Below are 24604 nucleotides of genomic sequence, written 5' to 3'. Positions count from 1 at the left end.
CTAAAGCAGTGTTTAGATGGAAATTTATAACTTTAAATGCTCTATAAAAGAATGGGAAAAATGTTTAAAATTAATGATCTAAGTTTTTAGCTTAAGGTAAAAAAGGAAGAGAAAATTATGCTCAAAATATGCAGAAGGAAATAGTAAAATAATGAAAATTGATAACAGAACAATCAAGGTAAACAGTAATCCACAGGAAGAATTAAAAGCATTAGTACAATTGATAGCAAAACTGGTAAGAAAAAATAACTGAAAACACAAATAGCCAATATCAGGAATGAAAGAGGACATATCACTACAGATTTTACAAATATTAAATATAATGTGGGAATATTATGGACAGCTGTATTCCAGTAAGTTTAACAATGTAGCCAAAATGAGCAAATTCTTTGAAAACACAACTTTGCAAAACTGACACGAGAAGAAATGGAAAATCTGAACAGCTAGCCCTGTATCTATGAAGACATTGAACTTATCATTTAAAACACTCCCACAAAGAAAACTCTAGGCTCAGACAGCTTTATAGTTCAATTCTATCAAATGTTTAAGGAAGAAATACCACCAATCTTACACAAACTATTTCAGAAAATAGAGGAGGAGGGAACACTTTCCAATCTGTTTCATGAGCACTGATACCAAAATATGACAAGGACATTACAAGAAAAAAAAAGGCTAATATCCCTAACTAACATAAATAAAAATTGTTTAAAAATATTAGCAAACTAAATCTATCAATGTACAAAAATGATAATATATCATGACTAAGTGGGGTATATCCTCAATTCAAATTTGATTAATATTTGAAAATTGGTGTAATTCACATTACACATTCTAGAATAAAGGAGAAAATACAAATGTTCAAATAAAAGTAGAAAAAGCATCTGTCAACATTCAACAATCAATATTAAAAAAAACTCAACAAACTTAAACAAACTGATGAAGAACATCTATGAAAAACCTACAGTTAGCATCATATTTCATAGTGAAATGTTGAACATTTTTCTTCTGAGATAATGAACACAACAAGGATGTCTGCTCTCACTATTTCTACTTAACACTGTATTAAAAGTCCAGTGCAATAAGCCGAGGAAAAGAAATTAAAAAGCATAAAGATGGGGAAGGAAGAGCTAAAACTTTATTCACACATGGTATGATTTGTCTATGTAGCAAAATCCTAAGGAATCTACCAAAATAACTATGATCACTAATAAGCAGAAAGTGGACAGATACATGTTGGTCAATGTCAAGCATCCATATTCACATGGGGACAGTGTAATCTCTCAGCCCATAGACAGAGATGGGAGGGAAAACGCTAGAATTCTATGCACTACTACATAGAGGCCTAGAACCCTCCAGCTTCCGGCGAGCTAAGGGAGCAGAAGGTGGTTTTGTTTTATTTCTCCTCCTACAGACAACGGTAGTGTTCATTCCATAAAGTTTTTGTTGAGACAGGAAGGGATGAAAATGAATTTGGAACAGAAAGGGTAGAGATTTTTTTCCCAATGTGTTCGGCTCAAGGTTTTTTCCTCCCAAGATAGTTGAGAACCTTTACTGGTGTAAAAGGGTGAAAAGAGACCTCAAAAAACAGGGTGATAGAGCACAAAGGGGGGTGGAGAGAAGGACTGCAACTTGTTCCCAGCAATTAGAGAAAATGTAAAAAGGAAGGCTGGAATCTATGTGGTCCATTACTCAGCTTCTCCTTCAGGCTCCTCTCCTTCCTCCCCCTCCACATCGTCTTCATCTTCTTCACCTTCATCCTCATCCCCTTCTTCATCAGTATCTGCCATTCTTTTTCAACATGGTCACCTTCTCCTCCTTCCTCCTCTTCCTCATCCACGACGGGAGCCATGGAGTGCTGTCATGGATTGGCCAGTTACCATCTCTGCCAGCCTCTCCTCACTCACTTGCGCCTGCCCCTGAGCAGTCCGGAAACCAGGACAAGACGCTCTCTGGCTCCCCACGCTGTCTCCTCCTGCTGGCTTTATTCTGCTCCTGACTTGAACGTTTTGTCAAATCCTTTCCAGATTTCCACTTGACTTCGGGGGGCTTTGAGGGTGGAGCAACACTCAGATGAAATCCTTTGGAAAGAACTTTGTTTTCAAAGTAAGGGTTTTCACCAAAATAAAAATCTATGCTGTAACCAGATTTAATATCTTCAAATTCTGTCAATTCAGTTCTTGGCAACGCAGCGCCTCGTCATCATCCTCCCCAAGCAGTGCAGACACTTGCTGATGGCCGTCAAATGTTGTTACCCCCCAAAATGTGGGATCCGGGCCATCATTTCCGACCTCTGTGGAGAAAATGGTTAGGAGAGTTTGTTATTTTTCTGTTCTCCTTTCAAAATCTCCTCACTGGCTTGTGCATTAAGTCTGTCTATTGCATTTTGTGCTTTATTGATATGTTCAATTGCTTCTTGCTGTTCTTTTTCTGAGGGCTCCTGCGCCCCATCGTGATTGGTATTGGGCAGCCTTTTACTGCTCTGGTTTGGGGCTTGAGGATGGGAAGAGGACAGGCAGAAGGGCACCAACCCAGATCGCTGGCCCATCTCCCGGCCGCCCCACTCTCTGGCGCTGCCCTGGTGGCCACTACTCACTGCTCCCTTTCTGACTGCGCCCGCCAGCTGCTCTCCTCTCCCTCACTGCAAAATAAATTCAGCAAAAATGAGGAAGACATTGTGAGAAGAAATGAAATAACTAAATAACTGGAAAGACACACCAGGTTTGTGGATGAAATGACAAAATATTGTTAAGATGTCATTCTCTTCAAACTTACAGATTCAATTCAATCATCATAATCTCAGCAAACATTTTAGTAGAAATTGACAAGATGGTTTAAAAACTTATACGGAAATGCAAAAGAGTAGAATAGTCAAAACAATCTTGAAAAATAAAAGAAACAAAACCGGAGGACTTACACTAAATGATTTCAAGATTTATCACAACAGTAAGCAAGGCCATGGGCTATTGTTGTAAGGGTAAATACATAGATCAATGAAACAGAAGAGGCATTCCAGAAGTAATTCCTCATATACATAGTTAATTGATTGTCTTATAATGGTACTAAGGCATTTGGTGGGGAAAAGACAGTCTTCTCAAACACAAACAGTGTTTAGAAAACTAGGTATTCATATATTTTTTTAAAGATTCTATTTATTTATTCGACAGAGAGATAGCTAGCGAGAGAGGGAATACAAGCAGGGAAAGTGGGAGAGGAAGAAGCAGGCTCCTAGCGGAGGAGCCTGATGTGGGGCTCGATCCCATAACGCCGGGATCACGCCCTGAGCCGAAGGCAGACGCTTAACCGCTGTGCCACCCAGGCGCCCCTAGGTATTCATATTTTAAAACATGAACCTTAGGGCACCTGGGCAGCTCAGTCGGTGAAGCAAAGTGGTGGACTCTTGGTTTCAGCTCAGGTCATGATCTCAGGGTGATGAGATCCAGCCACTTGGAGGACTCCGTGCTGGGCGTGGAGCCTGCTTAATATTCTCTCTCTCTCCCTCTGCCCCTCCCCTTCCCCTCAAGCATGTTCGCACGCTCTCTCTCTCTCTCAAAAAAATGAACCTCAACTTTTACTTCACACTATATACAAAAATTAATTCAAGATGGATCAGAGACATAAATACAAAATGTAAAACTATAAAGCTTCTAGAAGAAAACAAAGGAGAATGTCTTTATAACTAAAGGGTAGGGAAAGATTTCTTAGGATATAAAAGGCATTAACTATAAATGGGGAAAAAAAAGCTAAATCGGACTTCATCAAAATTAAAATGTCTGGTCATCAGAAGATACTGAAAAGAAAATGAAAAGACAAGCCACAAGTTGGGAGAAAATATTCACAAATGTATTTCTGATAAAGGATTTGCACCCATAAAATATAAAGGATAACAAATTCATAAGAAAAAGACAACCCAATAAAAGGACTAGTCTTAAACAGACACTCTATAAAAGAAGACACCTGGATTCAGAAGAAAAGCACATGAAAAAGTGCTCAACATCATTAGTCATCAGAGAAATACAAATCAAAACCACAAGGAGACACCATTACATACCCACCAGCATGGCTCAAATTAACACGACTGACAGTTGCGAATGTTGTCGAGACTGTAGAGCTAGACCTCTCACTTATTGCCGGTAGAATGTAACATGGTGCAGCCATTTTGGAAAGTGGCTGTTTGTTATAAAGTTCAACATAGAGCTATACCAACTGTTTATAATAGTATATACTCTATCTGTTTATAATAATGTAAAGTCAAACATATACCTACCCTATGACTCCAATTCCACGCCTAAGTATTTACTCAGGAGAAATAATATGAAATAAAACCTAGTATGTCCACACACACACACAAAATTGTATGAAAATGTTTGTAGCAGCTTTCTTTTTTCTGGCATAAGTCCTAAAAAGCTTGATTTGCATAGATATTTATCTAAGCATCCAGGGCTTGCTTTACTAAGTGAAGACATGGCTTTCTCAAAGAATACTAGAATTCTTCAAGGCTCCTTTAGTTAAATTCTACTTGCGAAAACTATTTTTGTCCTAAGAACAATAAGTTCATCCTTCGCTGGGTCACAGCTCAGAAACACATTATCTCAGAGAGGAAAGAATTGTGAATTTATGGTTCAATTTTGATTGAATACTAAAGATTGAAATAACTTTGGAAAGAGATGAAGTATTTACAGGAGTTGGCAAATGGCTCTCTGCAAGGAAATTGCTAGAGGATCTTGTGTCTGTACTCTGTCCTGGTAAAACTTTTCCCCGATCATTTGCAAGGAGATTGTTGGCTCCATTTTCTTCTTCTTGTCCTGGCAGCTCAACCAAGAAAAGTTCTAAATTTTCTAGGAACATCACAAATAGTCATTTCAGGACCTTGGATAGAAAGACATCTCCTTCATATGGTTAAAAATAGTCGCCAAGTAAGATAACCCAAGGATGACATCTTTTCCTTCAAAGGGTTTCCAGAAGTGGGCTTGCTTTCTCATTCAGAAATAGTTAGACTTCTGCGGTTAGTTTGAACAAATGCTTTAGGACTTGTCCTTTGAAAGCCAATGAGAAGCATTTCATATACTGCTTTCCCATTTCCTGGTAAGCTTTTTCAAATGCAGTGATTGAGAGACCTGCTTCTGATAAAGTTGATGACTTTTCTGAATGTTGATAAACATCTTGCAGAGATATGGGGAGCGTGTTTATTGTCTGTGCCTGTCTGTATAAAAAGCATTGAATGATGATGACCATGGAGAGCTTTCTTTATCACTTAAGTTTGCAAAATCAAACAAGAGGTCCATTTGGGCAGAGAATGAAGCGTTTCTTTCCGGGCAAATTTTTTTGTTTTTGTTTTTGTTTTGGCAAAAGCCTTTTTTACCACTTCCAGAATGTGGACAACCTTTGTAGTTTGCACTGGCGACTCACAAAGCGAGAAAGCGTCAGCACGCCCATAGTGACCCCAAGCAACTCCCTGGAGAGGTGTTTTTGGTTTCATCCAGAATGAAAGTCTGCTGTTTCCTCAACGACCTGCTTCCAGTGTTAAAAGAAATGTCATCTACTTTAGAATATATCACACCATTTGACAAGGGAACCGCAACCACTGTTTTCCTCTGATCCAATCCAGAAAGTTGCTGGGTAATTTCTGTGATAATTTCTGTACATCTGCCCTTGCCTCCTAAGGGTCTCTCTAACAGTGTGGGAGAGTCTTCTTTGGCTGAGCAATTTCAGAGTGTGCTTCAATAAAAGCTTATTGTGAAATAGCCAATCCGAGTGTTGGGAGAGTTCCAGCTTTTTTGAATTGAGCTTTCCTTAAACAAAACCCCCTGCATCTTCAAATGCATTTGCAGGAGGGACAGGTGTGCCACGCCCTTTCAGTTTTGCTGGTTTCATTGTTCCATTCACTCGCAAGAATTTTCCTGCACAAAAACGCTGGCTCTTGTGTTGTCATGTTCATTATTAAAAGTGAAACTGGATAATACAGGGATCCCTGGGTGGCTCGGTCGGTTGAGCGTCTGCCTTCAGCTCAGGTCATGATTCTGGGGTCCTGGGATCGAGCCCCCTGTCATACTTCTCTGTCTTCAATATTCCATTGGTAGTGTGATTTTGTCCAGTGACTTTTAATGTGTCAACCTGGCTGAGCGACAGCCCCCCGTTCCTCAAACACTAACCTAGATGTTGCTGGGAAGGTGTTTTGTGAGGCGATGCAAACTCATAGACAATTGATTTTAAGTGAAGGGGCTTATCGTAGATAATCTGAGTGGGCCTAATTCAAACAGTTGAAAGACTTTCAAGAGCAGCCTGGAGGATTCCCAAAAGAAGAGATTCTGCCTGTGTACTTCAGCTCCTGTCAGTAGAGAGTTCCAGCTCGCCCTTCCTGACCGTCCGCCCTTGTGGATTCTGGGCTTGTCAGCTCCCCCCCACAATCAAGAAAGTCATTTACAATACATCTCAATATATTATAGCAATACTCATTATTCTTGGATTTTGTATTTGCAAATTCAGCTACTTGCTAAAATTTAGTCTATCTGTACAATGAATAGGAAATGAAAAGGAGCTATTGAGTGCACCTGGCTGGCTGGGTGGATAGAGCGCGTGACTCTTGATATCCAGGTTGTGAGTTCAAGCCCCACGTTCAGTGGAGAGCTTATTTAGGGGGAAAAAAAAAAAGGATTGAAAAGGAGCTACCGATGATACGAAGCAGATCAGTGGCTGCCTGAAGAGCAGGGAAGGGGAAGAGGGAGGCAGAGAAAGAAGGAAGGAAAGGAGAGATTGGATGGGGTAGGAATGATGGATAAGTCCACTCTCTTGATTGTGGTCATGGTTTGACAGGAGTGTGCATGTCACAGTTACTACATTATACACTTTCAATATGTGAAATTGATCGTATGCCAATATACTTAAAAAAGACCCCCCGCATCTTGGTCGGAATTGTATCAAGGGGTGCCTGGCTGGCCTAGTCGGGGAAGTGTGTGACTCTTGATCAGGGTAGTGGGTTCGAGCTCCACATTGGGTGTGAAGATTACTTAAAAATAAAATCTTAAAAAAAATAAATTGTATTAAAACCTGAACATTAACTTGGAAAGACAGACATGGTTACAATACAGTGCTCCACCCTGGAACACGTGTTTCACACCACTAAGAAAAACATTCACATTTCTTCACACTTCTCTTGCATTCATTATTAAGGCTACTCCCAATAATTTTTTTGTTTTAGTGTTTTTTTCCCTCAAATTTTTATTTAAATTCTAGTTAGTTAGGGGCACCTGGGTGGCTCAGATGGTTGAGCACCCGACCCTTGGTTTTGGCACAGGTCATGATCTCAGGGTTGTGGGATCAAGCCCTGCATCAGGCTCCGCGCTCAGCAGGGAGTCTGCTGGAGATCTCTCTCTCCCTACGTCTCTCTCTCTCGCAAATAAATATATAAATCTTAAAAAAAATAAATTCTAGTTAGTTAACATTTTTTTTTACTCGTAATAATTTTTTTCTGGTTATTTTCATAGGGTCCTTCTCACCATTATATAATCTAATCGATTGTTATTAACATATAAGAAAACATGTCTGTTCTTCCTGTGAGTTCTGGTCTTGCATTCAAGCCCCTTTGCTCCACTGTCATGAATCTGAAATATTGCAGTTGGTTTGGGTTTTTTGGAGTAGCCAACTGTACGATCTGCAAATCATATAACCTCCTTTTCACTAGTCATATTTCTCGTGTCTGTTTTACTGTTTCATGTCTTTTTGCATCTGACCTTCTCGCCCTAGCTAGCTCACGATTGTGGGTGTGCATGTATGTTTTGCCCTTGATCACAGTGGGAACCATCCTAGTGTTTTACCATTACACACGATGCCAACTTTTAAGTTGAAATTGATGTTCCAAAAAAAATCTGGTATTAGGGACATTGTCAAGCATATATTAAAGCAGAAAGACCAGAATAATGAACCTTCTAACCCACGTCCCCCAGCTTTGTCCACCTTTGTTCCATTTGTCCCTCCTCCTTCTCCCAACCTGCAGAAAATTTTGAAACATATTCCCAATATTATATTATTTTGCCCATATCCCCAATTTCCCTAATATTTTGTCCATATATTTCCAACATTATGTTAATTTGTCTGAGATATTTCAATATGTATCTCTGAAAGTTAATAGTTCTTCAGAAAGAAAAGGTAATGCTGTTATCACAAATTAAACATGAATCCCTCGATATCATCAAATATTCAGTGTTCAGATTTCCTTGATTATGACATCTTTTTTTTCCACTTGGCTTATCAAATCTGCATTCAAAGGAGCCACACATGGCTCGGGAGTCTCTTTCAATCTGTGAATTTTCCTTCCCTCTTTTCATTTTTCTTGCTCTTTGTTCATTGAAGACCTCAAGTAATTTGCCCTGCAGAACGAACATCTTCCCTGTTTTGCCGATAACAGCCCAGTGGTGGTGTTTACCATGTCCCTCTGCCCTCTCGTATTTCTAGAGAATAGACCAGATTGAAGTTCAGATTTGGGGGCAAGTGTAGGTGGTGTCATAGGGCAGGTTGCAGGGACCCAGACTCTGAGAGGGAGATTTGAGGAAGGAGGTTTACTGGGCAGGGTTCTCAGGCTCAGAGCCTCTACGGGATGGGGGACGCGGGAGGGGACCGAGGAGCAGCTGGGCAGGGATGCAGCTGAGACAGAGTTCTCAGCGCCCATGGGAGCTCTGGAGCTGGGACAACCCCCAGATTGTTCCGGAGGGAGGCGAAAGGGGGGCTTTTGTACCCTCTCATTGTCCTGTCTCTGGGGCGGGAGTACAAACCCGCGGACACCCCCAGGGAGCGACCCAGGTGTCAGCAGCGGGCCGGGCCACACTGAGCCGCGCTTGGATGGATGCTTCCCAGCGCATCACGCGGGAGACACCCTGTCCGGTTGCCTCTCCTACGACGTTGAGATTGTCAGTGGGGTCCGCTGTTGCTAGCCTGCCGGGTCTCGCCATTGTAGGCTGCCCCATCGGCTTTTCCTTCGTAGTTTAGATAGCCTCTGATGATCATATTAGATCCATTTTTTCATGAGTCACAAAATAATGATATTCTAATTCTACTCTTTGTCCCTTATTTATTATATAAATAATAAATTTAGTCTACTAAATTTATGTCCCTTATTTATTAGCTATAGTCTATAAACTCAACTCTGGTTATCCTGAGGTACAGTTCATACAGAAAAGGCAGAATAAATGCTTGATTCCCTCCCTCGATTTTCCAATTAAACCCTATCTAGCGACTCGGGGGCGCCTGGGTGGCTCAGCCGCCAAAGCGTCTGCCTTCTGCTGAAGTCATGATCCCAGCGTCCTAGGATCGATTCCTGGGGGGCGGGCTCCCTGCTCAGCGGGGAGCCTGCCTCTCCCTCTCCCTCTGCCCCCCCCCCCCCCCCCGCCTCAGTGATGTCCTGCTGAGCTGGCTGCATTCTCCTCTCCATAAACCCTGCTTCTGGCTTAGACCGGTGACACAGACACATGCCAGCCTCGTGAGAATCTCTCCTTGCGTTTTTGCCGGAAATATCAGAAAGACACTCATTCTGTAACTGAACTACTGTGAATTGGCTCCTCGGTGAGTCCAGACGGGCTACACCGGGTGGAGCTGTCACACAGAGAGGAACCTCTATTTGCGGCAAATAGGGAGATGAGGGGGAATACCTTCCCAAGCCAGGACTCCCAGAGCAGGGGTTAGCGCGTTTCTTGTATTTAAGGTTAGGATGTACATCTAGAAAGGGGAGCTTTGTCGTGCGTGGAGGCGGGCACCAGGTCGCGCATGCGTCTTCAGGAAACACCCCTTTACGTTGTATGTTATGTGAACGAGGTTTGTGGGCCTTGTTGGGTGGAGATTTTACATTATAAGGAGGCAGAGATAAGAACAGTCGGACAAGGAGAAGGACCTATGGGCATGATCCGAGAGCCTAGAGCTGGAATAAACTGGACAGGGTCTTGGGGTCCTTATCTTGGGTCAGGAATGCAGGGCCTCGCATACCTTTGAAACAGCACTGGGAGTTTTACCGCTGATTTATTGTCTCTGGTATCTTTAGGCTATTTCCAGGCCTGGTAGAGACTGTTAGTTTTGCATTCCTTTTAAATCCTTCTACTGAGGTTTTTGCCACCACCCCCCTTTTTAAAGGTTTTTGCATTTCTTGCAATTCTAACACCACCTAGGAAGTTCTGCGAGCAGCGTGCTTGGGTGAGGAGAGAATAAATGGAGGAAAATAGCTGCGGGTCTAAAATGACTTCTCTTGCGTCAGGAAAGCTATATCTCCTCTTTCTTTTTCTGGGGACCCTAACTCATTCCGCTTACTTTTTTTTTTTTTTCTCTTTCTTTTGTTAGTGTTATCTGGAGAGACCACCTAAGCCTGAAGCTGCCTGCTAGAGAATCAAATCAACTCAAAGAAAAGAAAAGCTAACAGGTAAAAAAACCCAATCATTTAAGCACGTGGACCCACCCATGCCTGAAGCCCTAGAGATTTGTTACAACCCTGAAAGGTTCTTTTTTTCTTGACCTAGTTTGCAATTGGGTTTCTATCAGTTACCAGTGACTGCAGGACTAGGGGAAATCTTTGGGGCAAAACTGAAAGAACCATATTCTTCCAGGGACTTGAGCAATCTTACTGTGGGACTCACTCCCCCGGTAAGAGAACAAGATATGTGAAGGGGCAATACAGAGGTGCTGGTGGGACAGCTGCGGGGTGGATAGAGAGGTGGTGGTGGGAGAAGCGACAATCTCCGTGAGGGGAAGGATGGACACGGGCTAGTCCGCTCTCTCTAGAAGAGACCTAACAGAGGCAACCCTAGCTTGCAAAGGGTCCCCATGGGGGCCTTCTGGTGTGCAGCTGGTCAGCAATGCCCATGGCTTGCTAGAGAGTCAGAGGCACTCAGTGGGCAGTGTGGGCACAGGGTGGTGGGTGAATAGGTTAACCGTGTCTAAGTCAATAAGAGTGATGAGGAAGACAGCAAGAAAACCCAGCTTTGGTGAGAATGATCCAGAACACAAGCCCCTTGGTGGTCCCAGAAATAAGGTGAAGGCTGGGTCTGCCCTGGACAAGGGGGACTACTGATGAATCGGATTTAGGGACAAATGGGAAAGCAAGTGCCTGGTTGCCCCCTGGATGGGGGTTCTGACCGTCTGCAGCCTGCAGGAGTCCTGGGCCACGCAGGCGTGCTCTCTCTGCTGGGTATGGCACCCAGCTTATACTAGCCTCATACAAGGGGTTGGAGAGTTTGTCCTTCTTCACATCAGCAATGGCTTACATAGGCTGGAGCGAGTGTTTCCTTTGGAGTCTGAAAGAACTTACTGCCCAAGGGATCTCCAGAGACTCTGGGAAGATGATTCTTTGGTAATGCTTTCAAATTCTTCCTCACTTAGGGGAACATAAGGATTTCCATTTTTTGAATCTGTTTCTTTTATTAATTTGAACCATACTTTTCAATAAGATTTTAACATCTATTCACATATTCATATGGGGATTGTAATTCTTATAATGTTACATTATAATCTGCATTAATTACTTCAACTTGCTAATTATATTGGACTTTTCTCTCCTTTTATTACGTTTGGCATAGATCTCATGCTTTCTTTTTTTGTTTAAGAATCTACTTTTGGGGGTGCCTGGCTGGCTCAGTTGGTGAGCGTGCAACTCTTGATCTCGGGGTTATGAGTTCAAGCCCCATGTTGGGTGTAGAGATTACCTAAAAAAAAAAATCTTAAATCTACTTTTGGATTTCTTTATGAATTCTACTGCTTTCACACTCACCAAATTTAACTTTCATCTTTATTATGCCTTTATGATTTCTTTCTTCTGGCTTTGCTTTTGTCTGTTTTACAGTTCTCTCCCTGAAATTTTGAGTTGAAATGTTAGATCAGTTTTTATATTATTTTTTTCTTACAAAAATGAATGCATCTAAAGTTGTTAAATTTTAGTGTTCAACAGTCACCTCTTTAGGGCTAAGGCCTGACACTTAACACTTTGAAGTCATAATGACTAAGTTGGCATTATCCCATGATGATATGGTATTCTTAATTCAAAACAATCAGACATTATAGTTTCTATTTTTTCTTTTTAAAGATTTTATTGATTTATTTGAGAGAGAGCTGAGAGAGAGAGGGAGAGAGAAAGAGAGAGAGAGAGCATGAGCCTGGGGAGGGGTAGAGGGAGAAGCAGACTCCCCACTGAGCAGGGAGCCCGATGCAGGACTCCAGCCCCGCACCCTGGGATCGTGACCAGAGAGGAAGGCAGACGCTTCACCGACTGAGCCACCCAGGCACCGGGCTGGTGATTTCTGTCCACAGGGAGGGGCTGCACTCATCTCCGTGGGTAAAGCAAGAACAAGTCCTCCCTGCCCTGAAAGAGCCTCTGTAAGGTGGCCCAGAAGACTCGAAGCCATCTCGCTCCCTCCGAGGCCACCACGTCCGTCCGGATGTTGGCACACTTCTGCCTCCGAAACTGTGCCTCTCAGCTCCGGGAGTGTGACACGCTCACGGCAGAGAGCCTTACACGGGCGCCTGGGGGCTCGGTGGCTTAAGTCTGATTCTGGATCCCCGCTCGGCGCGGAGTCGGCTGGTCTCCCTCCCCCTCCGCCCCTCGCCCGCTCGCCCGCGCCGCGCTTCCTCTCACTAGAATAAATCAATACGTTTAAAAAAGAGAAAAAAGAAAGCCTGATACAGATAAGCCAAAAGGAAAGAATCACACCCGGGGAATCCCACTACCCGGAAACAATTCCTGGTCAGCAGTTTGGTGTGGAGCTTTCCATACCCTGCGGTAGCGCGGGGGGATGCGGGGTCCAAGTACCGCAAGTTACAGATTTCCACCAAACCCGCTCGAATCCTCCCTCCCCTCCCAGTGTCACGCTCTCCCGCGTGGTCAGTAGGGGGCGCTCCCCGCCTTCTCCCGGGATGGCCCGCGAGCGGGGACTCCTCCCGCCCTCCCGCCGCTGCCCAGCCGGCTCCTAGGGGTCCCCCGCGGGGCCCCGCTCCCGGCCCGCCGCTACCCAGCCGGCTCCGAGGGGTCCGCGCGCCACCCCCCGGGGCCCGCAGGTGCGCCCCGCCAGACCTTCGGGATTCCGCGGATTCCTCCACCACTCACCGCCCCGCCCGACGGCAAATCGCGACTGTCCCCACGAAAGCCCCGGGCGGTTCAGGGATGGCCTCTGGGTCGCAGGGTGGGCCGACCGCCCTCCGACGCCCGCGCCCTCCAGCACCTCCTTTCCGCACCGCGATGACAGCCCCGGGGGGGCAGGTGCCCAGCCTACGGGCGGGGGCAAGAATTCCGGGCATTCCCGTTCGATTGGGCCGCGCCGGATTAAAACAAAGCGCGAGGAGATTCCTAATAGGTCACCTGCTGCACGGCAGGGTCAGTAAGTCCCCGCCCGGGCCGCCGCTTCCCCGCTGGGCGGCTCGTCCGAGTCGCCGGGGGCAGCTGTTGAAAACACCTGGACTCGCGCCCACTCCCCAGGGTCGCAGGTAACCCGCCTGGGCTGGGGCCTGGACGCGAGCATTTTCCGAAGCGCCCTGGGGGGCTTTTCAGACAAGCTGCGGGGCTTCTGGCGTGTCGGAGAGGATTGAGGTCTGTGCCTGGCCTCGACCGGAAGGTGTAAAATTTGTTCCAAGATGCCAGTTTTGTGTTAGAAATACATGCAAAAATTGCATTCCACTCCATTATATGTCTGTTCGTTTTAATATAAAAACAATTGTTAGAGGAATTTTCAGAAGGATTTAAATTTATAATTCGTACGGATATAAAAATGACGAGGTAAAAATTAAATTTTATTCACCTGAGGGCAAGCAGATGCGACAGCTGGTTCACAGGAGACATTAAAAAGCACAAATTTATATGGAGTGAAGGAATTGAATTCCAAACGGAGGCAAAACTGGTTTTTCCACGGGGGTGGGGGGGAGAGAAGCCAGAGCAGCCCTGGGGACACGTGTTTCCCTAGCCATCGGAACCTACAGTTTAAAAAAAGTGCAAAATAGCTCAAGGACAATGAACTGGGCTGGGAGCGGACAGCTCGGGGTTGTGCTTTAAAGCTTAGTGTATTTTTGAAACAAGTTTTTCTTCACAATATTTTAAGTAACTATCTGGGGAAAATTTTTTTTTCTTACAGTGCTAATGCTGCTGGGCTCCCCCGAACACCAAAATATCAGATTTCAAATCACTCATTGGATATAACATTTTTCTACTCTTTGGGCTTTGGGGCAAAATTCACATATGCACCCGGCAGTTACTGAGGGAAAAGGGAGCAGTTGAAGCTCTTGAGAGACAGTAGGTTGAGGGGTTAAGGCGCACAGACGTAAGTTCAAGTCCTGCCCTGTCACACAGTAGCTGTGGGACCCTTCTCCTGGGAGCCTCTGTTTCTTCACTTGACTGTGGTGTATAATGAGGTTCCAGAAGCTTCTGTTCCTGCTCCTTCTCAGCCTGAGTGGACAGAGTAAGTCACCAGGGAACAGGCTTTCTTTGTTCAGGCTAGGTTCTTTGAGTGGTCTCCTATGGATATGTAAACGTGGCCCAGTGGGCCCCCATGGCTACCCCTTCTCAAGCCCCCTTGGAATGCAGAGCGCGTGGCTGGGTATGAGGGGAAGCATGTAGTATTCAAAGCCCAGGGCCTTTGGGGAGGAAAGGGTTTGAGACTCATCTCCCTGTCAGCCTGCTCCCCAGGATCAGGTTGAGGAGGGACTAACATGGTTAAGAGAAGGATTTCTTTGTGTGAATTGTGGGCCCCCCTACAGCGTGTGCCCGGAACGCAGCATCTGAGAACGCGCCGGACGGTGCAGGCCCACGTTCCACAGCGCCACCGTGTGGAGGAGCAGGCAACCGCTGAAGAGGGCGGCTCAGGCTTTCCAGACAGTCGCTAGACTTGTGGACTTGGGACTGCGGAAGCCCTTGAAGTTCTGTACAATTTGGGAGTGAGTGGGCTCCAAGAGGGAGGAAAAACATAATTTTTCTGAGACTTCCCTGGGATAAAAGACAGATAAACAAACAGAAGCTTAGCGACATGCGTACCTCCTGTATGCATGGGAGATACCTAGGAAAACCAAGTCAAACTCTACAAAATGGCCAAAGCCACCACCCTAAATCCCATCTTCAGCTAAAGATTAAAGATGTTGGGGCAGATTGTGTGTGTGTGCGTGTGTGTTGGGTAGGGGTAGTCACTTATGGGAGGTTACCAGGAAAAGGACAGCAAACCCACGTAAAGTTGTTAGGCAGATTTCAGACATGATGATTCTGATACAGAGCCGTCCTCCTCTTCCCGGTGTGGAGAGGGAGACCCAAATGGAGATTTCTTTTACAAGTTTAAATGCCCCCTACAAAAGGGTCACATCTAACCCAGTTTTCAAAGCTTCTCCTGTGTCTGCTGTTTCTTAAAAATAACCAGCTCAAGATAATTCTCATGCCAAGAGGCATATTTTGGAATGACATATTCTACTTCAATTTTCTGCCAATAAGCGTACAGGAGGGACTCGAACTCCCATCAGTCCACAACAAACATTCAAATGTATCTGTGTTTGTACCCTCAGTGAAGGTCATACCCATTATACATGTGAAATGCCAGGCAAATTGAATAAGCTCCATAAAATGGCCTTTGCCATCATTGTTACTGGGAAGCAAGACTCTAAGACCTGAAAGCCATTGGGTCTGTTTCCCAAAATGATCAGCAACAGACTTGGGAAAGGCCAAGCTCATACTCCTTGGAGGCAGCCAGGTTACACTCCCAGGCAGATGGAGGAAACGAGGGCCAGGTGGGTGGAAGGGCCAGAGCCAGGCCAGGAGCTGGCTGAGGGCTGGTCAGCTGGGGTGCCCTCTGGGCTGGGCCATTCTTCTAGACAGCTGGCTTAGGGTGGGCAGGGTCTCAGCAGTTCCCGGTCACCAGCCTCTTCTTTTGTGAAGCCCTGTTCCTGCTGAGGGGACAGAGGAGCCAGGGACAGTGGTGGGGAGGCCTTGGGGCCATGTTCCATGTTCCCAGACTGATGTTCCTGGGTCCTGGGACTGGCTGCCTCCCCTTGCCAAAGGGACAAGGGGGACTGGGGTCAAGGGCATGTTTCTAGGGTTCCCATCTTAATCTTGTTTGTTCTTGGATCTGGAAGCTGTGATGAGTCCTCAGTGCCAGCAGAAAGCATCCTAACTCTTAGCCAGGCGAGGCTTTTTACCAGGACGCCCCACCCCATCCCTCCCAACTCCACACTGTCCACACCAGGCAGCCGGCTGCTCCTCCTGATGTCCCCCTGTTTTGCACTTCTGGGCTGTTGCACATGTCCCCAGCCTGGGAGCCGTCCTTCCCCTTCTACCACAGGAATGCCACTCCTCCTTCGAGACAAAGGTGCAGTGTCACGCCCAGGGCTGAAGCCTGTTCCCCACCCTGTGCTGGGGTGCCTGTTACACTGGTCCCCTTTGGTGGGCTTCCGACCTTCCTCCCTTCCTTCTGCTGTGCTAATGCCGGCGCCCCACTCGTCTGCCAGCTCTGTCAGCCCAGGCCTGGGCCCCTGAGGTCTGAAATGGGATCAGGAGCAAGGCTGCCCATGGGGCCCACGGCCGAGAAGTTCCCATGCTGGGAATGCACAGTCTCCACTGAGAGCTCCCTTTCCCGGGGCCCAGCTGGAGACACCAGTGAGCCCTGAGGAAGGGGGTGCACACCCAGGGCCCCTGCTCCTTGCCTCTTTGCTCTCTTAGGATTAAGTCTGAACACCTTCTTGAAACCCAGAAGGCCTCACAGGCCCTGCCTCCCTCACGGGCTCCTGACTCTTCTCATACTGGGCCTGACCAGCCCCCACCCCCCTCCGTTAGCTGCCATATTTCTCCCCCACACCGCCTCCTCTAGAGGCCAGCTCTCTAGACTCTGGCCCTTGTGCTCTCTGCTTTAATCCTGGCACATGCATCCCTCTAAAGCCCTTCAAGGGGTCCTTGTGCACCCAGCAGCCAAGAGCAAGAACAAGCTGTGTCTTCAGAAATTTCTGGCAACCCCAGCCCCAGATCTTTCTGATGGAAATGGTGACGGAAGTCACACACCAGAAAAAACCAGCCCCCTTTTATTGAGAAAACAGAGTTGATCCCTCAATCTTTTCCCAGGTGTCCCCACCCTGTTATGAGGTGGCACCCTTCTGCGCCCATCCCCAAGGACGCCTGAGGGTTCACTCCATCCCTTCACAGGGGCCCATGCTGCTCTGCTCAGGCCCTGGAGAAGTAGGCAGGCAGGGAGGGCAGGGTTCCGGAGGGGGACTGTAACAGGCATGGGGGTGCCCTGGGTGAGTGGCCGAGGGAGGTGGTATCTTGCTGGAATGAGGGAAGGGAAAGGAAGAACACCACATCTCCCGAGGCCTGGCACTCTCTCCCTCCAAATTCTTCATAAATAAAACTTCACAGTAATAGAGGAATGTCCACCTCCAGGGCCAAACCGGCTGGTTTCCGGCTGGGGAGCCAGGCCTCGGTGGGACCGCACGAGGGCCCTCGGCAGGTTGGGCAGCACCGTGACTGCGGGGGCTGGAGCACTGCTCTCTGGCCCTGTGTCGGGGGTGGGGTGGGGCTGCAGCCCATCCGGAGGTTCTGAGCATTGCTGAGGTAGTCAGGGCGGCCAGCCGCACTTCCAGACAGGGGCGGATGGAGTGTCACAGGACACAGCCAGGAGTGAAGCCACCTGCGAGCAGAGACTGAGCAGCGACTCCAGGCAGGTCTGGGGGCGGGGGTGGTGCTGAGGGCCTTCCGAGCTTCCATCTCCTGGAGACCCATGGGCTGCGGGGTCGGAGGGGAGGGCCTGTGAGCCTGCACAGGGCTGAGCTTCTCCTGAAAGGGCAACTTGGGCCCGCGGGGGAGACCGAGGCATTTCATGGGAGAAGGAGAATCTTCTCTGTGAAGACAAGAGGCTGCCACTGACCCATCCAGGGCCAGGCCTAACCCGGGTACCTGAGCACGGGGTTCCTTCAGAGACCACCAGGTCACAGGGAGCCAGGCAGGGAACCCAGGTCAGGAGGGCTACCAGCGGCCCACGGCCTCGCTCCCAAGACGACCTTCCGCTGGCGGGACAGCTGCAAAGGTTCCCGGGCCTCAGCTCCACTTTATGGGTAACGTCCAGGCAGGGAGGCCCCCTCTGGCTAACTGCGCCCCATCACACCCAGGGGCACACGAAGCCCCAGCCCCCCCACCTACCCGCGGGGCCCCCCCCCCCCCGTCTCTGTCCCGGCATCGCGGCTCTGGGGCTCGGGAACACGCGGCCCCGCCTGTCCCCGCGGTGCGGCCGGGGTCAGAGCACCTGCAGCCTGCGGGCGCACGTCAGGTTGCCGTGCACCAGCCCCCACATGGCCAGCAGCTCGGCGGGCAGCAGCTTGTGCACCACAAGCATGGAGCGGAAGAAGCAGGGCTCCTTGTTCATGCGGCTGTTGCGGTTCCGGGAGATGCCAAATGTCTTGAAGCCCTCGTGGGCGGTGGGCTGCACGCTCAGCACCTCCAGACACATGCCCAGGAAGACGTCGTCGATGGGGTAGAGCTCCAGGGTGTCGCAGGCGCGGTGCAGGCGCCGGGCCAGGCCGCCGGCCATGAGGAAGCCGCCCCCGCCCGCGTACGGCGGGTAGCTGGCCTTGCTGTACAGGACGCCCGGGATGTAGTACTTGTTGTCCTTCCTGCGGATGGGCCGCGCGTGCTGCAGGACGTCGCCCACGAACAGGTCCTCCTGGGGCTGCCGGTCAGCCAGGAACTCGAGCAGGTTGGTGGGGTTGACGAAGACGTCGTCGTCGCCCTTGAAGATGAACTGGACGCGGGGGCAGTAGATGTCGAACCACTTGAGGAAGTGGATCTCCTTGAGGGTCAGGTTGAAGAAGCTGTCCAGGAAGTCCCACTGCAGGATGTCGCCGTAGAGCCGGTCCTCGTAGGCCAGCAGCTGCTGGTAGTGCGCGCGCTCCTCCTGCTTGGAGGCCGTGCCCAGCAGGAAGAGCGTGCGCACGGCGCCGCGGCCCGACTCCTGCTCCCGGCCCCAGGTCTGGCGGATGGCCTCGCGGCGGTCGTGCTGCGTGATGACCGACTTGACCACCACCAGCAGGTAGACGGCGCCGCCGCACTTCTCCGGGTGGTTCAGCAGCATGGGGAAGTAGCGGCAGTGGCGGTAGGTCAGGAACTGCCGGAAGTGGGGCTCCAGGCCCTGGAACCAGGGCTGGTGGGTCAGGTTGATATTGGCTGAGCAGTTAGTGGTGCTGATGTCCCAAGTCTGGGGCCCTGGCGGGGCCGTGGGCGTGGGGGCAGCCGCATCCTTGCTGTTCTTCCAGAAGCTGTTGGGGTTCACCAGGTGTCCGCTTGGGTTCTGGGCCTTTTGTAGCTCTAGGGTGGGTGGCGGGGGCTCTTGCAGAAACTGGTGGGGGGTCAGACTGCGCTGGAATACCGTGACGGCCACAAGCAGGGCCAGGGACAGGCACACACTCTTGTAGACGGTTTTCTTCCTGGGGGGTGGGGATGGAGGGTGGTACAGAGGAGAGAGAGGAAAGGATGAGTCCTCTGTGACTTGTCTGGAGCTGCAGTGGGCTTGGACTCCAGTCCCGAGGCCCCTGAGTGGTCAGAGGAGGGTCCTGCTTCCTCTCCGGCCCTGCCCTGCCTCTGCCGGGACCAGGGGACCCACGCGAGCCATGCAGAGTTGGGTTGCCTGGGTTTACATTTTGACTCTGTCACGTACAAGCAAAATGACTTTGAGTGGGTCACCCTTAACGTCTCCAAACCGTGATTTCTTTTTCCCTCAATGAGGATAACAAGGAACTGGAGCACCATCTGAGGGGCCAGGCTCGCAGTGGGTATGCAGTCAGGGGATGTGCTGAGTCTATAAGGACGACCTCTGGTGGAGGTTTCTGCCTGTTCCCCAACCCCGGCAAGCGGCCCTGTTGGCTTTCATTTCCCCGTGCAAACCTGGTGAACCATTGGGGTGAACCAGGGGGAGGGGCAGGCACAGCGCTTGCTCTACAGCCTGGGAGCTCAATAACCTGTGGGGGACTTGGGGGAGAGGCTCTAACGTGGGAGCTGAAGTCTGTCCCTTCCCCTTCCACCCCATCCATCTGACCTGATGCAAAACTGCCCGCATGGCTGATGGAGGCCTGAGAACGGGGCGGCGTCTCCTAGTATGACCGCCGCCCTCTTACCACTGCCCTCAGTCTGGGCCCCAGTCTCTTAACATCCCGTTAGGAGCTCTACCACCCTGGGAAGGGAACACATTTGGACCCCCACTCTCCAGGGACCCTCCTTGCCCAGAGAGCCCCTACCACACCCATTTCAGAAGCAGAAATTAAAGCCTTTTGCAGGAGGTCCTGGCAGACCCAGGGCAGAGGCCGCGGGGATGTCCCCAGGACCCTGTCTCCTCGGCTTACACTCTGGAGGTGGCCAGGCCTCCTGCCCGGGTCTCTCTTGCGGAGACACAGGGGTTGAGGGCTCTTGGGAAACAGGCAGGCTAGAAGTGTGGCCTCACAGGGCCAGGCCAAGAGGAGGCAGCCCTGACCTCCAGGGGGAAGCTGCAGGGCCAGGGCGAATGGAAGAAACAGACTACAGTGTCCGTCACAGGGACTCTGGAGAAGCCTGGGGTGGCCCTCAGGACTGGCCGGTTGAAGATGCAGGCACGCAGGGCAAGTGACTGTTGAGCCCCCTGGAGCCACATTTTCCCATGGGGTCCCAGGGTTTCCTGTGTATGCGGCAGGAGGAAGACTGGGTCACCCCAAGTGCTGGAGTGGGGGGTGTGAACCCAGACTCAACCCTCCCAAAACGGACAGCAGAATGTTCCAGGTCAGGGTCTCCTGCCCTGGTGGTTTCAGCGAAGCACCCCTTCCCCCCAGTTGGGGAGGTCCCGCGGGGGTCACCCCAGGGGAGGGGGATGCGGCAGGGTTACCCCTCCGCTCCAGGCGGGTCCACCTGCACCGCCCCACTCCATTTGTAGGACAAAAGTCCCGGAGGGGAGGAAGGAGAAGAGGACCGGGGAGAGGTGCGGGACCGGAGGCTCTAGCTCCCCGGAGGAAGGAGAGCCCCTCGGGGGTGGGGGGTAGAGGACGCGGGGGCGGGGTTGCCAAGGACGCAGGAGGCCCTAGGAATGGGGGACAACTTCCAGTTGCCCGGAGAGTCCTTGGGTCCCCAAAGCCCGGGGTCCCCGAGGGGGATCAGGGTGCCTCGGGGCCCGGGCCCAGGGAAGCCGAGGGGCCGCCGGCGAGGGCAGCGCGCACGGGCCCGGATGGTCCCGGCCCCGTCCGGTTGGTTCGGGCGCCGCGCACCGCCGGGCATTCCGAGCGCCGCCGCCGAGCCCGTCCGTTCCGGGAAACTGAGGCCAGCCCCAGGGCACCCAGCGCAGCATTATCCTCCCGTCCCCGGGAGCGGCCCGGCGCCCCCCACGCCCGTGCGTCCCCCGACCTCGGGGGAGGGAGCCGGGGGTCCCCGCGCCCCCCGCCCCGGCCCCCCGCCCGACGGCCCTGCCGGGCTCCCACTCACCAGAGAGACATGGCGGCCCGGGCCGGGGCGGCGGCGGAGCGGGGCGCGCGGGTCGCAGCTCTGGGCGCCGCGGCTCGGGGACGGCGGGCGGGGACGGGGACGAGGCGGGCGGGAGCAAAGGCCCGGCCGCGCCCCCGCCGCGACTTTCCTCTTCCCCGCGGCCGGAGGAGGGGCCGGGAGGGGCCGCGGCCGCCCAGGTGCATTAACCCCTTCGGCGCCCCCGGCCCTCCCGCCCCTCGGCCGCACCGCCAGCGCTCTGCACCGCGGCCAGCGCCAGTGGCCCATTTCGCGGAGGCGGAACCCGAGGCCCGACCCGGAGTGGCCCAGTCGGGACTTCGGAGCCCACGAGGGTCACTCTCGTCCCCGAATACTCGATTCCCCCCCGCGGAGCTTCCCTGGGGTCGTCGGTCCCTCTGGACGCGTGTGAACCGGGACACCACCCACCGCCCACCTTCCATGCGCCCCCAGGTTCCCGCCATCTCCCTCTGGCCCCCATTCGGGACTTTTCGGTGGTAGCGGAGGCAGAGGAGGACAGGGATTCCCTTTCCTTCCTCTGCCTTCTTCCCTTTTCCCCTCCCCAGGCAGACCTCCCTGCACCCTGCTGTTGGGGCCCCTGGGCCAGCTGTCTAGGGCTGGTCTGCAGGGAAGAGGGACTTGGGGGAGCAATGTCCCTGGGGAAAGAGGCCCCGAGGAGGCTGGGCTGCCTGTGTCAGGGGCCAGAGCTCTGGAAGCCTTCTCTGTGCCCCCAAGTGGAGGCCCTCCTCACTACCAAGGGAAGGCCTGCTTGCCTGGCCAGGACCTCCTATCTTCATCCATCAACAAGTATTTCACTCAAACCCTTTTAGTCCCCAGCCTTTATTAACCTGTATGTGTGTGTGCCGGACCCAGCCGTTCCAGGGCAGTGGCCTCAAGCAGACACACCACACAGAGGGCCATTCTTGGCCCAGCAGGCTCTGGGGTGATCCTCTAGCTGGTAAAAACCTCCCCGGGTCTGGCTGTTGTCAGGTCTGGCTGTTGTCACCTATCTGTTGTAGTTTTGTTCCATGTCAAGGTCCCATCGCTGAGCTGACAGTAGGACCTCCAAAATGCCCAGAGAATTGAAGTGGAAGCATTTCACGGTCCAGTAAGTAACAGCTAACATTCATGAAGCAGTTACACTCTGTGAAGCACGATTCTAGGCTCACACATGAATCACTTACTCCTAGGGGCACGTACTATTATTATTTCCACCTTACAGTGGAGGAAATAGAGGTGCCCTGGGGCGGGGGGAAGCCCAGTGGGAGTGGGAGAAGTCTCATAGTAAACAAAGCCGGGAGGCCTGCCTGGCTCCAGAGGCAGGCCCTGAGCCCCTGGAGGACAGCCGTGACAGGGAGGTATTTCCCTGCCAAGGGGTCCCTAGGGAGGTCAGGAGGTCCCTGAGTGCAGAGGCTGGTGGTAGGAAGCCTAACGAGGCTGTTCCTACTGAGCTGGGCCCCAGGACCCTGAGCCTGGGCTGAGGAGCTTCTTCAACTCTTTCTTTAAAGCTCAGGGGCCCCTTGGAAGGGGAGGAAAAACCCAAGATGGACTAAGCGGAATTTGCAGGGATGTTGTAAGCTCTAATCAGGGAAAGTGAAAGTTCTTCCAGGCAGAATTCCAGAGAAGAACCCTGGGGCCAGTCCCCTTTCTTTCTTTCTTTCTTTCTTTCTTTCTTTCTTTCTTTCTTTCTTTCTTTCTTTCTTCTTTCTTTCTTTCTCTTTCTTTCTTTCTTTCTTCCTTTCTTTCTTTCTTTCTTTCTTTCTTTCTTTCTTTCTTTCTTTCTTTCTTTCTTTCTTTCTTTCTTCTTCTTTCTTTTTTAAGATTTTATTTATTTATTTGACAGAGAGACAGCCAGTGAGAGAGGGAACACAGGCTGGGGGAGTGGGAGAGGAAGAAGCAGGCTCCCAGCGGAGGAGCCTGATGCGGGGCTTGATCCCAGAACACTGGGATCACACCCCGAGCCGAAGGTAGACACCTAACGACTGAGCCACCCAGGCGCCCCCAGTGCTCTTTCTACTGGCCCTTCCCAAGTACCAGAACTGGAGGAAGGTCTGACCAGCAGACCAAAGTCCCCCTTGGCTTGGCTGCCTGCCCTTGAGGGTCACCCGCAGCCCCACTGGCCACCTGTCCCACAGGGCATCAACGCTTCACTCCACTGCCCAGGCTTCTGGGTTCTCCCCCTTCACACTGCAAGTGTGGCCTGGAGAGAGGGCCAGGCCCCGCCTGGCTGAGGACATCCCCCTGGGCCTCAGCACTGACTCCTCACCGGGAAGCTGTGGGGTTCCCTCCGGTGCCTGGCAGGGGCAGACACAGCTGCACCCGGGAAAGGGTTGGGAGCCCCGGTTGGAGACTCTAGAGGGCTGGGGGTTGGGTCAGGACTCTGCACTTCCGGGCCGTCAGTAGGGGCGGGTGGCTTATCCCCTTGAGACCTCAATTTCCTGCCAGCACAGGGTGACATGGGATGACGCATGTGAAGCACGTAGTGTCTCCTACGCGGTGGCATTATGACAGGTTGGCTGCTGTTGATATTATGATTGTTAATATTTGACCCAACCCAAAGGTCTCAGAACCCAGCAGGGCTCAAGGAGGGGAAGCTGCTAAAGGTCAACTGAATGTTTGCCAGTGGAAGCGGCTCCATTGAGAGGAACAGTTTGTCATCGTGGATGCATTTGATCCGTGCCTTGGTGGAGCTGGGCCTGGGGAAATGGATGAAAATTAAGTACTCAGTCCCTGGCTGTGGCGTGGGGGTGGGGGACGTGGGCGCCAGGCCGGACCCCGGTCAGGGTTCACTGTCACTCTGACAGGTTCCCCTGCAGGGTGCTTGGGCCCAGTCCCTATCAGGAGCACTCAGGCTCACCCAGTCTGGCTCACTCCACCTATCCCAGCGCCTGCGGGCAGAGCCCCAGCGGATTCCTGCTCATTATCTCCACCGCAGCTGGGGTGGCTGAGCAAGGCCCCTGAGGAGGGGGAGGTCAGTCTGCCGATGGCACCCTGTAGCACCTCAGATCCCAGGAAGTGGGGGTTTGGGGTGGGGCTGGCGGTGGGGAGTGGTCTGTCTGGGGCCTGGAGGGAGGGTGGAGGAATGGGAAGAGTAGTCGGGTAGGCAGCGGGAGTCCCAAGCGGTGGTGGCTTAGAGGTCCCAGTCACTGGTTATCCCCTCTTCCTCTCGGGCTGTCG

At 51.1% G+C, this 24604-nt stretch overlaps 1 protein-coding gene and 1 pseudogene across 1 annotated transcript; both read right to left on the bottom strand.

Annotated features, from left to right (window-relative positions):
• Positions 1-1435: 1435 nt before the first annotated feature.
• LOC123790102 (protein SET-like) lies at positions 1436-2545 on the bottom strand (annotated as a pseudogene).
• A 15578-nt stretch (positions 2546-18123) lies between these two features.
• B3GNT7 (UDP-GlcNAc:betaGal beta-1,3-N-acetylglucosaminyltransferase 7) lies at positions 18124-21508 on the bottom strand. Its single transcript, XM_045794134.2, has 2 exons — positions 21413-21508; positions 18124-19398 (listed from the first exon to the last, which is right to left on the bottom strand). The coding sequence occupies exons 1-2, from the start codon at positions 21421-21423 to the stop codon at positions 18213-18215; spliced, it is 1197 nt and encodes a 398-aa protein (XP_045650090.2). The 5' UTR covers positions 21424-21508; the 3' UTR covers positions 18124-18212.
• Between the last annotated feature and the right edge of the window lie 3096 nt (positions 21509-24604).

The sequence above is a fragment of the Ursus americanus genome, chromosome 1 (assembly GCF_024610735.1).
Source record: "Ursus americanus isolate L20-20 chromosome 1, mUrsAme1.1.p, whole genome shotgun sequence".
NCBI classification, from domain to species: Eukaryota; Metazoa; Chordata; class Mammalia; order Carnivora; family Ursidae; genus Ursus; species Ursus americanus.
This window is presented reverse-complemented; position numbering and strand designations above follow the sequence as displayed.